We start from the raw sequence: 16,398 nt of genomic DNA, 5'->3' as shown, positions 1-16,398 counted from the left end.
ATTCAGTTAACATAGCACCATACACACCATACTACACAAATGCGTGCGCGCACACACACACACACCCTACATGCACAAAGATATACATACAATGAGAAGGGTACAAATCAGGGAATGAGCCTCAAAAAATCTCAAAGATTCAATTTGATACAGACCATAATCTCTAAGGTCTTCCCCAGAGATGCAGAAGAGAATACATATCCCCATGTACTACTCTATCAGGGTACTTAAAAGATGCGATTTTACAGAATTTTTTATTTAAATGTGCTCTCTTATCATCTGTTAATTTGAATTTTAAATGCATGAACGTACTCTCATTTCATTATGTTTTAAATTACTGGAAGATTCTAGCATGGTATTGGGATAGTATGATATAATATGGTATAATAATGAGTATGATTCATTAACATTATAGGTTTTACTACACAGGAAAACTAGCTTTGCAAGTTATGAACATATCTACTTTATTCAGTTATATTTTCATGGTTTTAATTTCATATTTAAGCAATTTTAATATGGGCTGCTTCCAAAAGTGTCAAAGGAATGACTATTTTTAAAATTTTATAATCCTAAAACGTTTGAAGATATATTTTCAAAACATTGAAATATGAAATGAAGAGATAAAAAGGATTTATATAGATACTTTTTCATTAACTTAGCATTCTAAAGATTATAGATATCAATTTTATCAGATAATGCTAACTCTTCAGTGTAAGTAAGCCATGGGCACTGGAGTATCTTTAATCCCATGTAGAGAACCAATAAATGTTAGATTTTATTTGTCAAAATCTGGTAGGTAATACTTAATGAATAGTTGTAAAGTTATTCAGTAGAAATACTTAATATATCTGCCTGTCTATTCACTGGAAACAATACTTAATATAATAAATCTGCTTCTAACTATTTAGTTTAAAAGTCTTTTAGACACTATTTTTCTTTATTTTGAGAGAGAGAGAAAGGAAGGAAGAGAGGGAGAGAGTTCTTATATACTGGGTCAGTCCCTGAATGCCCACGATGGCTGGGGCTGGGTCAGGCTGAAACCTGGAACCAAGGAACCCAAATCAGGTTTTCCATGTGATTTGGCAGACACCCATCTGCTGTGTTTCACCACAGACATTAGCAGAAAGCTGGAATCTGGAGTCAGAGCCAAGATATGAACCCAGACACTCCAATATAGGATACGGTCATCCCAACCAGTGTCTTAACTGATAGGCCAAATGCCCACCTTATACTTGTTTTCGACCAAAGGATAAGCTTCTGCCTCCCTTACTGACATTTAGAAATCACTCTCTAGGTCTCTGCTGGACCTATGATAGTCAGAAGCTATTGTCTATAATGTACAACCAAAGCAACTGGGCAAATGTCTGAGGATGAAGGCTGGGCTGAGTGAAGCCTTGGACATTAGGGCTGCTTGCCAGGATGCAATCAGAGAAGAAAACCACTCTTCAGGGTAAATCAAAACAGGAAATATTGATCACCAGGTGGTGCAGATTATCTCATCAATTCCTTTCACCAACCTCACAAGTTCTCTCTGTTTTAGAGAAATACATTTGGCCCATGGCAGAGCTGATTCTGAACCAAACCACAGCACCCTTCACCATGCCATGCCACTGTGAGATAAACCATTTATCATTCTAACTCATCTCGAGCTGCTCCATAAATGAGAGCAATCAAGTGCATTTCTTTTATTTTTTTTATTTTTTATTTATTTATTTATTTATTTTTGACAGGCAGAGTGGACAGTGTGAGAGAGAGACAGAGAGAAAGGTCTTCCTTTGCCGTTGGTTCACCCTCCAATGGCCGCCGCGGCCAGCGCGCTGCGGCCGGCGCACCGCGCTGATCCAATGGCAGGAGCCAGGAGCCAGGTGCTTTTCCTGGTCTCCCATGGGGTGCAGGGCCCAAGCACCTGGGCCATCCTCCACTGCACTCCCTGGCCACAGCAGAGAGCTGGCCTGGAAGAGGGGCAACGGGGACAGAATCTGGCGCCCCAACCGGGACTAGAACCCGGTGTGCCAGCGCCGCTAGGCGGAGGATTAGCCTAGTGAGCCACGGCGCCGGCCAATCAAGTGCATTTCACACCATGACAGCAGTAACGTTGCTGCTGTTGCCGCATCCCTGCCATAGTCCTGATTAAGGAGAGCACTGGGGACAGTGTTACTGAGCTGGGCCACACATTACCCTCTTTTTTTTTCCATATTTCTTATTTTTATTTCAACATTTAAAATATTCACAGGTTGAGTACTATAGTTAACGACATTTCCATGGAAGATGTACCAACAAAGCATACAGGCATTCCACAATGACAGAATAACATATTTGAGACTGTGTGCATGTTTACCCTAGAGTTTATTTTGAAAAATATGTCTTAAAAATTTTAAGTGTTTCACTGTATTATTTCCATAAAAATCAAATCGCAATTTAAAGAGATATAAATATTAGTACTTTTTTAAAATTTCAAACTTTTGTAATACTCAGTTTTTTCTATTTTCTCAATAGCTAAGTCAGGATAACATTTTCTTTCATTTTTTCCCCTCTAAACTTTGTTTCTAACCATTTTATGTAGAATAGGCTGATCATCACGCCTTCTTGACTAGCTAACGAGGTAGGCAAATTCTTCAGAAGAATTTCTTAGGCATTTATACAGCAAAGGAAGAGAATCAAATTGCATCACAGAGTTTTTATTGTTGTTGTTGTTCTTTAAGTAATTGGTCAGTGCCATTCATACTTTAAAAACCAGTGAGGGGAAACCCCCTGAGAACGCCCTGCTACTGAATATATTAAGGGCAAAGCCTGAATACTGACATCAACTGAATTCACTTGGACATGGCAAAATAAGAAACACCATACTTGAGAATGACCACCTTTCTTGCTGGGAGAAATCTTAGCAAGGGCATACAAAGTTTAGACAGAAAACACAAGTACTGTATCTTCGCTTTCCTGTACAAGTTAGTCTCTTCTTTTAACCTAGCTCTCTCCCTTTCCTACAGAGATTATGAATTTTGATATACTGCATATCCAGTAGTGTATTTACATGAGCTTAGCAGTTAACTTACACAACTGTGCCAGAGAAACACTCCTTATATTAAGGTTTTATAATATACTGCTTAACAGCTAGAAAGATCCTAGGAAATAGATTTCAGCACCATCTGTTATTAGCAGATTGTTTCAAAATGTATATGCCCCTAAACTCATATAAACCGAGGTATTTTACCCATCATTCCCTCTCCATCCACATCAAAATCAAAATTCCACACATTACCCTCTACACACGGAGAGCTCCACCCTACTATACCGCAGGAGGAAAGTCACATTTGCCTGAACAGAGCTAGAGGCCATAATCCTGGAAGCATTCCACATCTGGGCTCCCCTGGACATTTCAGTGGCCCACTGCTGTGCAACGACTCATACCTAACCTGCACTAGAGTGCCGAGATGTGTGGCCAACGTGAATTCTGCCAGTAGAGGAGCAGCTATGTGTGCACACATACCACTGCATTGGCATCTCCTTGTAAACTGACAGATCAGACAAAACCATTATCTCTAAATTTCTAGGCCTAGCTCTGTGACTTGAACTTTGGCAAGACCTTGCAAATCTTGAAGATAAGTTACTAAGGACTTGTGAATTATAAACTGTCAAGCTTCACAGATAATTTTGGACTTGTAAATTATTTTTGAAATGCTATGTCCTTGAAAGTGTTGGCATTTTGCATGAAATAACTTCACAGTTACATATGTGTCGCTACTATGAGAATAACAAACTGTCAAATTAGGATTCTAGGATGATGAATTGGATGTACTTGTGTCTCCATCCATCAAAAATGCCAGGCTGACATCAGATCTTATTCATTCATGGAATTCTGTCACTGACCACCTCTCCCTTCTTCTAATCCCCTCTGCTCTTGTCCTCTATGATTTGAACTCTTAGTTGTCCCACTTCTTTATCACCTACCCCATCTTCTGCTTCAGTTCCTCCTTTGCTGCCTCCTCTACCCATCTGTCTATGATTTTCTGGTGTTGTTTCTGCAACCTGTGAGTGACACTGTCTATTCCCAGGTGCCAATTACCCTCAACCCATAAGCCTACCTCAGATCTATGGCTGAGCTTTGGAATCATCCACTCATTCACTGTGCATGAATGACTGAGTTCTTCACCTGGCCTACCCCTGGCTGTTGTTGCCATTGTGGGAGATCTCTCCCTCTCTCGCTCCCACTTTCCCTCTCCTTCTGTCACTCTGACTTTCAAAGAAACCAACAAATCAATCTTTTATAAAAGATGGCCATTTCCACAGCGCACTGCCAGCTGGTCTGGTTCATGCATTGGGTCAGTTGGGCAGGGTGCAGGTGCTGCGCTACTCACCGATGAGGTACATGCCAATCCAGTCCCCAGCATCCACCTCCTCCTTTATGTCCCAGTGGATCACCAGATCCTGAGAGTGTCCTATGGAGTAGTAGGAGCTGCTGACCATGAGAGTGGAGCGACTGTCTGAGGTGACCAGGTCAGTGTCGCTGGTGGAACGGGGGATGGTCACACCATCGTGGGGGCCGCCCCTGATGTCCATGTTATGGAACTGGTCAGGGTTGTAGCTGTAGCGGAGCGGCTCCTTGCACCGGCGTCGGCTCTGGGAGTTTCTGGATGGAGACGCCATGGCAGCCAGGCCTAAAAACCTGTTCTGGTACAGATTCTGCGGAAGAAACAGAGGGAGCAGGTTCAGGCCATCCCGACAACTTGGTCACTATGCTCACAAGAAACCAAAGATGTCCTGGATTAAATGAGCTGTGAGGAACTGTCCTCATGGGCAGACTTGAGCATCTTCCTCGTGACAAAGGCTGCGGGGACAATGGCTGTAGCTGTAGATTTACACGGGAACAGCAAGAACAAAGATAGGCACACACCAAGGTGCTCTGTGTTTCCACACTCTGGTGGGGCCTCTCCCAGCTGGCTCTAACCTACCTGATACTAGAAGGAAGGGCTGCAGTGCTTAGAGAATGGCCCTGAAGAGGTGACTATGTGCCACCCCCACCCAATGCCACCTCTTGAGTTCTGCAATGTCAACTCAACTGGGTCCATTTTCTCTTTCTTAGAGTGAATGGTAGTGGTCATTACCAAACACCGCAGTGACCCTGCACAGCCCAGTGCTCCAGACATCCCAGAGTTAGAGGTGGTCTCTGCAGGGTGAGACCATCTTTCTCTTCCATTTACAGACCTTTCACTCTTCAGCATGTCTCTGGGCCATGTGGAATTTCTACTCAAATGTCCTAATAATCGTCAAACACTACAGTTTCAATAAAGTCAATCTCAGAGGACTGTGTCTCCCCTGGAGCCAATGTTATTACAGAAAGTGTTGTATCTGATGAGGGGGAAAAAGGCCCCTTTTAACTGTTTACAACACTGAGCGCTCAAAGTGAGCTGAGCTGATGCAGAGAAGTAACCTGTTTTGGGAACAAATGACTTGGAAAACCTGGAAGGAAGGCACATATAGAACTTGTTTTTATAAGGGATTCATTCTCAAAAGAAGAAAGGATGATTTTGACTTCATCGAAGTATACAAAACTGGGATTTAAATATACATTCTGAGGTTTCCTGGCTGTAAAAGTATCTGTTACTCTTACCACTAATAACACTTGTGTTTTTAAGAAGAGAAAATAAAGACTTGAAAGTAATGTTGGATCATGTAATTTAGATCCTAGAGACTAACTTAATGTATATATCAATCAGATGTAAGATATTTTCTTTTTGTTTACCAGCCACAAACATTGGAACCCAGCACCAATCTACTCTTTAAATCACACAAGTCTCCTTAGCTTTTACCATCTTCAAGTCCAAAGCACGGTATTGGCCTTTTGAGCTGTGGGCCCTAATGGCCAGGTGGCAGGTCTTTCCATTCACTATTTGTGTCTCCTGTTAGAAATTCCTCTGGCCCTACTGCTGGTAACCATAGAATTACTATGGGCAGAAAAGCCAGGCTTCAGAAGCATCTCTTTCCATTTCCATATGTTTTATAACTTAAAACAAACAAACAAACAAACAAACAAAAAACAAAAAAACGGGCTAGTGCTATGGCACAGTAGGTTAAGCCTCCATTTTCAGTGTCAGCATCATATATGGACACTGGTTCATATCTGGGCTGCTCCACTTCCTATCCAGCTCCCTGCTGATGGCCTGGGAAAAGCAGTGGAAGATGGTCCAAGTCCTTGGGCCCCTGCACTCACGTGGGAGACCCAGAAGCTCCTGGATCTTAGCTTCAGATCTGCCCAGCTCCAGCTGTTACAGCCATTTGATAGTGAACTAGCAGATGGAAGACTTCTATCTCTGTTTGTCCCTCTCTGTATGAATCTGTCTCTCAAAAAAATATATATATATTAAAATAAAAACACAAAACAAACCAAAAACACTTGTCACTGAAGTCGGCCTTCTCAGAAAGACAGGCAGTGCTTAAGCCCAGGGAAGCGTGGACCACCCATACCCACCCATCACAAGGCCCCATGGCTGTCGTGAGCATTTAGGAAGGATCCCAGCAAACCACCAAGCCTCCAGGAAATCTTTGCGAAATCTCCAAAACAGAAAGGTTGCTGTAATAGCATAAAATTACTTTGATTGACACACACTTTTTGTAGACTAATAAGGACTTAATGCAATATGGAGATAAACTGTGGAAATAAATGAAATAGTCTTCTGTACAATTATGAGTTAGGCCGAAACGGATCCAAGCTTGTGCAGCATCTACCTGCTTCCCAACTGTGCGTTCCTGGACAATTTAATCATCCTGCACCTGCATTTGTACATGGGTTGTTATCAGTGCAAATCAAATTCTTAGTGCAGTAAATGCTCCACAGATAAACGTCTACATATTACTGGTGTCACTTCAGGAAGAAAGTACCCCTGAAACATGGGGCCTGGGCAGACAACCAGGCTCAATCACTGGCCAAATGTCTCTTCAGGTCACCTCAGGGTGCTCACACTTAAATTCACTCTACACTGCACCAACAATTTGCTCTAAACCATGAGTCTCCAGGTTTCCTTACAAAATTAAAATTGCAAGTATTATATAGAAAAGTGTTATTTGTAAAAGTGCAGCACCTGCCAACTTTTGTGTGAGAAGCTTCCTTTATCTGTAATGTTTGTGACTGAATAGGATATTTTTGCATTAATGTTGAGGAGACTGAGAGATTTTTAGCTATGTGAGTTTAATCGGGACCTCAAAAAACAGCAGAATGTTTCTCTTTTGTTGAAGATACCGACAGTTCTACAGCCGTATTTTTATTAGAATTACCTGGAAATCAGGCAACTCTGTTGACACTATCAAATTACACAGTCATCACTGTCTACATTGTGAGAACAAAAGTATAGAAGGAAACATTAGTCAAAGAGGATGCCTGTCAATAATTGATGGATTGGAATAATAGCATTTGCCAGGAATAAGATCAGCAGCCTCAAGGCTGTTCCTTGAAGACCACATTCTCTCATGCGCCCTGTCTTTACACGTATTCTCCCCAGCCACACTGGCATGCAGGATTGATACCTCTGCTTCAAGATTATGGGCGGGCATTTGTCTTAGCAGTTAAGTCACTGGTTCCTTGGGGTGCCCACATCATGCATCCAAGTACCTGAGTTCTTCCTGGTTCCACTCCCACTCACAACTGCCTATTAATGCACAGCTGGGAAGACAGTAGTGATAGCCGGTGTGATTCAATTTCTCCCACTCACATGGGAGACCTGGATTGAATTCGCAGCTACTGGCTTCAGCCTCTCAGCCCTGGTCCTTCTGGATATCTGGGGACTGAACCACTATATGGAAATAACCACACACATATTCATTCCCTCTCTCCCTCTCCACCCTGCTTCTCAAACAAAATGTTTTAAAATATTATTCTCTGGCACCTTCTCTACTGCAACCTTTTCTTGCCTCTTTCCCCATTCCCAAGAGAGTGGTCCTTCTTCTCCATGATTCCCAGGAATCCCACCTGCCCCACAGGAACTGGTGCTGGATTGCTGCTTATTGACCAGTCCATCTTCCCTCCTGTGCTGCAAATGTTCTTTTCCCGATATCCCCTGTGCCTGGCATAATTCCTGGCTTGGATAAAGGCCCTGAACACTTTAATTAATATAGTTTATTATATTCAATTATACCCGTACTTGTTCCAAAAAAGATTTAAGTTAGCTTATATAAATAGATAAACCACCAAAAGACATAATGATTTAGCTGGTACAGAGGAGAGGAAAGATAGGGAATAAAAGCAATGTAAGAAGGAAATTCTCATAAACCTATTCCATCATATACAAATAGGTATTTTTGTTAAACTCACTACAGTGCATATTTTTATTTTTAATTTCCCAGATTTATTGAAGTGTCACTAAAATTACATGATTTTAATGTAGTCAATATGATGAATTGCTATACATATATTTTGTGAAATGATGACCACAATCAACTTAGTTAACACACTATCACCTCACTCAGTTACCTTTCCTCAGTTTTATTTTAGGTTGAAAAGTTTAAGCAAATTTCAACCATTGCTTCTTTTTAATTTTTTATTTTTATTTTTATTTTATTTGACAAGTAGAGTTATAGACAGTGAGAGAGGCAGAGAGAAAGGTCTTCCTTCTGTTGGTTCACTCCCCAAATGGCCGCTACAGCCGGTGCTGCGCCGATCTGAAGCCAGGAGCCAGGTGCCTCTTCCTGGTATCCCATGCGGGTGCAGGGGCCCAAGCACTTGGGCCATCCTCCACTGCCCTCTCAGGCCACAGCAGAGAGCTGGACTGGAAGAGGAGCAACCAGGACTAGAACCTGGCGCCCATATGGGATGCCAGCGCCACAGGCGGAGGATTAACCAAGTGAGCCACGGTGCCAGCCCAACTATTGCATCTTGAATACAGCAGGCAGATAGTTGGTTTCCCAACATGCAGTTCCTTTGTGGTTACATTCTCCCTGGGCATTCACACATGTTCCTAGCATACACTATAGACTCATCAGGCTGGAAGGAGCAATTTAATCATTTTCTCTCCACATGGCTGTGGGAGACAGATGAAGACCTGCACTATTTTAAATAGCCCTGGAGAAAAGATCACTCTCTTCTTTGACAGTGATTCCAATGTGTTACAACTCTGCAACTCTTCCTAATCTCTCAGGCAAACCTTATCTGAAAAAAGATCCTCTTTCTCTTTCCTCTGTGCAAAGGGGAGGGCGGTAAAAAAGCAGTATGACACTTAAATCCACAAGAATATCAGGCATAGTTTGGTAATGTGATTTTCTAATTATTGGTTATAGTCAACCAATAATTAGTTAGTTAGTAGCTAATGTTAAGTATGGATTTTTAATTAACCCTTTAAAACATGGATGCTATGCAGGAGCCCATGAAAACAATATAAACATATGCAAAGAGCCCTACTTAATAGGAAATACAATTCCACCTGCTGTTTTCTTTTTTATGGGTTTTTGTTACTTGTATCAGAGGATCCAACAATGTTTTGTTTATTTGTTTTGCATTTCACCTTAAATAACATGATAATTGTTGAAATGTTTTGAAATAAATGGTAGGCTACTGGTTTGTTGTCATTGTTTTACAATCTTGGATCAGGCTTTATGTGTTTAATGTGTTTTAAGATACCCTTATGCAGTATATAGCACATTAGCAAAAACAAAACCTTCTGTAAGGAGATAGAATTTTAGAAGCAAAATTCATCACGCCAATGGAGGAAAATGTTATTATGTATAGGTTTTTGTTGTTGCTGTTTGAAGAACATGGGGAGACAAAGGTTCTGCTTTGTCAGTTTTTATCTGAGGACGTCACTAATAGCTCTTCTGTTTTAGAATATAAAGCTGTGAGTGAATGCCATTTGAGAAATAAAAAGAAAGCAAACAAAGGTATATCTACACTGGGGAAAATGATTCTTAAAAATTGCCCCTACACTATGAAATCAGAAACTCTAAATGAAAAACACAGGCCCTGAAGGGAATCTCATTAAAGTATATGAGATGAGGTAATAGAAACTGCCTTATTTGGTTGGAAGAAAGAAAATAATAATTTTGAGTCTATGAGCAGATTTTATTGTGATCAAGTAGATGCCTAAAGCTTTTTATTCTACGTTCAGCTCTGGTTATTTCATCAGGGGCAAAGTGGAACTTTAAAAATATTTCCTTTTATAAAATATTTAAGAAAATTTGTGGCGGAAGTACACAATGAAATAGAGAATTAGCAAACAGAAATCAGGGAGTAACAATAAGAAATAGAATAATAATAATTATGAACATTGACTCCATGCAAGGGATTCTGTACACTATCTCACCAAAGCTTTATCAAGTATCAGTATTCCCAGGCTGGTGGCAAACTCAGCTCGATACGATCCATAAAAGCTCCCAAGGCCATATATCTTGTAGCAGGAAACGGAGATTTGAGCCTGTGTATGTGTGATTATAAAAGTAGGCACTCTTGTCATTCTTATATACTCTCAAGAATATAACATGGACAGACAGAGTTGTAGTAATCTGGATTCAGATACTTCTGTGAGGTTCTTGGCAGCCAGGAAGATAAAAGCAAGGCCTGGTTCTTGGGATCAGAATACTGGGATGTTTTTTCTCCCTCCAAGTTATTAATAAAATATTTTATCTTAGACGTTTTGCTAGTAAAACTATGCACTGTGGTGAATGATATCATAAAAGATTTACCCCCAACACACAATTATAGTAGCAGATTCCTCGTGTGATTGACAATTGAGAGTTTATGTCAGAGACTGAACAATTATGCTATCTGTGTTGCCTTCAGACCACATGCACAAGTCTACTTAGCTTAGTTCATCATTTGCACTCAAAAGCTCTGCCTTTAACTTCATGCCTATCCCCATCTTCCCCTCTAGCTTTGATGTAGATACACCCAGGACCTGACTGACATGTTCCATCTACAACAGCCCTGCTTGTTCCCTTGTTTCTTATCAGTGTCTCTCCACCAGAAGGCAGGCAGCCTGAGAGCAGATCAGAGCTCCTGTATGTCTACATTATCAGCTGAAGTAGGTTATGGCAAGAACGTAGATGGTGCTCATTAAACACAATTGTGTGAATGAATGACGGGGAGATGTGTGAGTGGGGGTACAGCTGCCTCTTTGTCTCAGACACATGAATGGCTGCTCTACTTCTCCAGCTCAGGAAGACATCTAAGGCTTGTTTTGCCTTAAGTACAAGGCCTGAGTCCCAGAATCCCCCAAGTCCCTAGTTTCTAAATTACATTGGTGTGGATAGGCAGGAAGTGAAGTCTGTCGAGCTGGGAGTCACAATCCCTCATGTGCAATTCTGTCTTCCTACTCGACAATAAAAATGCCTTCTTTCCCAGGATGCATCTGCTTCATCCAGGACCTAAGTGAGGTTGGCATGAAAATATGGATATTGAGTTCCACGTGGAACTTGTAGAGGTGGGTTCACTCCTAGAAGCACCACACCCAACCTCCTAGAAGAGGCCAACAACTAGGAGGAACACTCCCCTCTGCTGCAGATGACTGCTGGAGGGGCTGTTTACCCTCTGCCACCTCTTCTCCTTTCAGATAACCTTCTGACCTACGGCCTGTTCATGGGCATCTGCATGGGGCAAGCCATACTCATCTGTGGGTACGTATGTTCACTTTCTCAGCTTTTTAATAAGATCTATCACTTTGTGCACCTTACACACATTGGCACTTAGCATGTTTGCCTTTGTGCATAACAAGAACCTAGTGTAAGGAAATTAATGTGGTCCTGCCCATATCAAGGCCAGCAGAAGCCTCAGGACAATTCCCAGAGATAGTACAGGAGAAGCAGGAATGGCCTAGGCTGGGAGGTACAGAAGCAAAGCCAAGGCAGCTTTATCTAAAGCAGTACTTAATGTCAGCCCTTCCACTCCAAAAGGCAAACACAGAAACCTCCACTCAGACCAATGGTGTCTCCTTCTAGGAAGAATACAAACAATACCAAAATCACGTGGTCTACGCATTTCCCATGAGTCACCACTGTTAAGAGGAACAATTTGGCTAAAAGTAAAGGGCTCAGCCTTTCTGGGAGCCACCTCCCTCACCTGTCAAGCAAGGAGAGAGGGCTGGGGACGAGATGCAGTATTTCCTATGGCATCCTGCCAGTACCCATGCACCTGTACTTGGAAGCTGCTGGGTATGGGTGAGGCCACGGGACAGAGTGTGTGGGAGGCGGTAGGGGAGGGGGTGCTGGCTGTCATACCACTGCTTCTATCTCACCTTTCAAATCCCAGATCCTTGTCCTGAAATTTGGGCCACAGATTGTTTTCAGACTCGAAGTCCTGTGTTGAGAAAGTTTTCTTTTGTGCTGGCCATTGTACAGCAGAATATCACAGAATTATATTAACGAAATTGTGTGGGCTCCTTTTCTTTGAAAAAGAAATGAAACCCACACATTCCTGACTGAAAAGGAACATTAGGCAGAGAAAATTTTAATAAGCAAATCAAACCAAGCCAGAGAATACCCCCATAGGAAGCCATGATTTAAAACAGCCAAGGACTTGTTAAAATGACAGCCAGACACAGTATTTTAGGAACACATAAAGCCTTTTCAATTACGAAAAAAAAACCAACAATGGGTTTACAAGAGCTGAGAATCCCCTCCCCCAGGTCTCCCCTGGAGCCCCATGGATGGTGGCTAAGGGGAAGGCCCAGCTGTGTGCCTCATGGCTTGGATGCCATTCTGACTTTCAGAGAAGCAAGCAGGAGGCCAGGCTCACTGGGTGTGTGTGTACCTTTCATGGCTTTGGTCAAATCTGGAATTTCTTGGTGTAGCTCATGGTCAGTTCGGAGGTAACACCTGGAGTTCAACATTGAAGGTGGTGAAACCAAAGCAGCCTGTGTGAACAGAGCCATGGGCAGCAAAGAAGGAGAGGGAGGGCAGTGGGGAGGGAAGAGGGCCTCTCCATGCTATTTAGGGCAAATTCCTGCTACCTAGCATTTCCTCTGATCCACATAGAAAGGAAAGGTCATGAGAAGTGGTATTCATGTGTGTGTATGTGTGTGTGTGTGTGTGTGTGTGTGTGTGTGTGTAGGGCACGGAGGGTGAACAAGAATACACAGACAAGGAAAGAGACAAGACCATTTCTTCCTCAATATGGCACCAAGCAGATGGTAGTAAGGAAAGTTCCCTATCAATCTACTGACAGATGAAAGATGAGAGGATGCACCTTCACTCCTTGGAACTACAGTGCATATCAGCAACTCAGGGCACCAGTCTCCAGGAACCACACTGACCAGAGTACCACCGTGGAGAGGTATGGGAGTGGGGCTGGCTGCAAGCTGGCAGCACCGGGCTCCGGGCTGTTCAGCATTTGGGAGGTTCCCCCATGACTCCTTTAGCCTCACTATACCCTGAGTCCTGCAAGAGTGTGCTGTGCCAAGAGGGTGACTGGGTGTTTTTCCATAACCACCATCTGCCTGGCTATACTCCAGTTTCCAAGGCCAGCCCATTATGCCATGAATCACATGGAATTCTAGAGTAACAGTCATGGAGGGTCTTGATACAGTCCCCTCCTCTTGTTCATTAGGAAGTTGATGGCCGGAGAATGGTAGTAGCCTGTGCTGAACACACAGCAAGTGAGTGGCAGATCAATGACTAGGCCCCCGGTCTCCCTGTGGTTTGTGAGCTGCCATGTCCATTGCCTGGGCTGCTGCACATGCGAGGGAGCCTTCGGATTTTTGGGAAATGAACCACAGTGTGCTCTCCTCTCTATTTATGATCATATTCAGATCTGCATGCTGATAGGCAGCGAGGCTAGGCAACAAATATAATTCTGAGAAGCACACTTCAGTAGGATTCCAAATGAGGTGCCAAGTTTGTACACTCATTGAATTCTCAAAAGCATGCTGTTGTTTACCGTGCAGGTTCAAAGTGCTGCTATATAGACGCTCTCTTTTACCTTCTTACACCCTGGGGTTGGCGTTGTAGCATAGTGGGTGAGGCTGCCATCTGTGACACCAGCGCTGCATGTGGGCACTTGTTTGAGTTCTGGTTGCTCTATTTCTGATCCAGCTCTCTGTTAATGCACCTGGGAAAGCAGGAAAAATGGCCCAAGTCTTTGGGCCCCTGCTAGGAGACACAGAAGATTCTAACTCCTGGCTCTGGGCTGGCCCAGCTCTGGCCAGTGAACCAGCAGATGGAAGATCTCTCTCCTTCTCCTCTCTCCTCTCTTCTCTTTCTCTTCTTTCTCCTCTCTTACTCTTCAACTCTGCATTTCCAATAAGTAAATAAATCTTAAAAATATATAAATACATTCTTACATCCTCTGGAAAGTTGGACTTCACACAGATTTTTAAGCAAATGTTGTTTTTGGTTTTCTTCTTCCTTGAATCCACTTAATTAGTAGACATTTATGGATTCTTCAGCTTGTAATATATATGATTCTAAGTACTCTATGGATACAGGGTTGACTTAATTTTCCTCTCTTCAAAGAGGTTTTCACAAGAGGCAGACATCAGATCAGTTAACTATGACACAAGACAGGGCTGGTGGGCATGGAGAGATGCTGAGGATGCCTTTGCAGAAGGCTGTCATTGGAAGAAGGAGAAAGACCACTCTTGGGCAAGAGCAGAGGAAAATCCAGTCTGAGCAGGAGGAACTCCACGTGTACAGACATGGCTTCATGAAGAGCATGCTGGGCTCCCAGGCTCAGCAGGGCCCTCTCAGCCACCCGCCAGGGAGATCAGGGGTCACCTGGAAGAACGGGAAGAGGGTCTCCGATTCCATGCTAAGATGGAGGGCATCCCTGTTGGACACTAATCGTGGGGAGTGATTGAATACCTGCTCCTTAGACACTTCACACCACAGCAGTGAGAAGCACAGCAAGGGGCAGGGTGTCTGAAGGAGCCCAGGTCACAGCTCTCCTCCAGGTCAACGTCCAAGTGCATAGAGAAGCTTCATCTAGTGCGTGGTCTCTTCAGTCTTGACCCATGATGCTGTGTCCAACTCAGTTGCTAAATTTCATTATGGGAGGCAGGGACTGAAGTCATAAGGTAAGGTCTGGGCTCTTGAAAAATTAAGTCAACATGCACACAAGGCACAGCACACACGGTACCACAGGTAGCCTGTTTTTACTGGGCTCTCATGGATGCCGCATTAATCCTGCAACACAATAGTGACTCATGCACCACACAGGCATATTCTACGCTGTGACTTGTGTTTAGTTTTATTGTTAAGGGATTTTTGCAGCCCTTAAAAACACGTGCTTCTGAATACCTTGCTCTTCAGAATTAATCAGGAGAAATAAATTCAGTATTTTTCAATTGCCAAGGTTGGCCCGCATATGTTAATATGGAAAAGTGATTTTCCTGGAGTATGCTATATTTGTGATCTTGCCTTGTCATAGAATTTAGTACAAAGGCCTATCTTTCATGGTTATATAGCAAAGTCATCTGGCCTGTGGCTGTTCTAGAGTTAAGACATGAATTAAGCACATATGAGTACATACCACATGGTCTGTGTTGTGTTAGTAATAATGCAATGAGCTGGCTACTATCTACCGGGTGAGAAAGATGCATAAGAAAATAATATCAATACAGGTTGACAAACAAGCTTAGAGGGGCTTCAAGGATACAGAGATGACCACTGACTTTAACAGAAGGAGAAGGTCATGAGACTTCAGGGAGAAGTGGAAAAGGTATATTTTAGGCAGAAGAAATATACGAAAGGTGAGTAGTTGTAAAGACCACGCTCACATGTTCAGGGGACAGAAAGACCAGAGGTGCATGAGGCAGGAGAAGTGGGGAGGGAAGAGGCCAGGGCAGAAACAAGGCCAAAGCCAAAGGCCAAGGCCAAGCATGCCACGGTAAGAGAAGAGGCGCTTCCCTGAAAATAGGGAATGCCTGGTGGGGGTTCACCCACGTTGTGTTTGCACACCTGCTGTGCCACTGAACATCACCCCCAGGAGTAACACAGCTAAGCCCCTGCTAAAACACCAGGGCAAGGGGCTGGGCACACATTTGGGTGTAGCACGGTTCTCACCTCAGAACTATGGCTCCCAGTTTTAGAACACCTATGAGGCCAAAGGGAGGCCCCCTCTGGGACCACAGCACTAAGCAGGGTGCTGGTCACTAGGAACATGAACCTCAGTGCCTGCTCTCGCTATACAAGGGGGCTGACCCAGCAGCAGCAGGAGTAGCACTTTCCTTCTGTGATCCAAGTGCCCTGGGTGAACACTGCCATATCTGACGTAAATTCCTTGCTAAGAGCTGAGAGCATTTTTGGAAGTCAACTTAGAGAAATGATGAAGAATAAAACACAAAAAGCAGCTGGTGACACAAAGGCATCCGAAATCTCTCTCATTCACGTATCATTACTTATCCTCCTTCTCCTCCCGAGAAATGACAGAGCCAGCCCACATACCAGGTGGGCTCACAGGTAATGTGTTCTTTCCTTCTCAGCACTGTT

General features: G+C 43.2%; 1 protein-coding gene across 7 annotated transcripts in view; it reads right to left on the bottom strand.

Annotated features, from left to right (window-relative positions):
* Positions 1-16,398, bottom strand: part of HECW1 (HECT, C2 and WW domain containing E3 ubiquitin protein ligase 1) — a 408,266-nt gene that overhangs the window by 221,287 nt on the left and 170,581 nt on the right. For all 7 annotated transcript variants that reach the window (XM_051852912.3, XM_089315664.1, XM_051852913.3 and 4 more), the window contains one exon: positions 4,356-4,680. In XM_051852912.3, coding sequence (XP_051708872.2) covers positions 4,356-4,680 — 325 coding nt within the window. The remainder of the gene's footprint in view (positions 1-4,355; positions 4,681-16,398) is intronic.

This window comes from Oryctolagus cuniculus, chromosome 16, assembly GCF_051225735.1.
Source record: "Oryctolagus cuniculus isolate XC-2025 breed Fujian yellow rabbit chromosome 16, ASM5122573v1, whole genome shotgun sequence".
Taxonomy (NCBI): Eukaryota; Metazoa; Chordata; class Mammalia; order Lagomorpha; family Leporidae; genus Oryctolagus; species Oryctolagus cuniculus.
The sequence above is the reverse complement of the archived record's forward strand: the minus strand, read 5'-3'. Positions and strand labels throughout refer to the sequence as shown.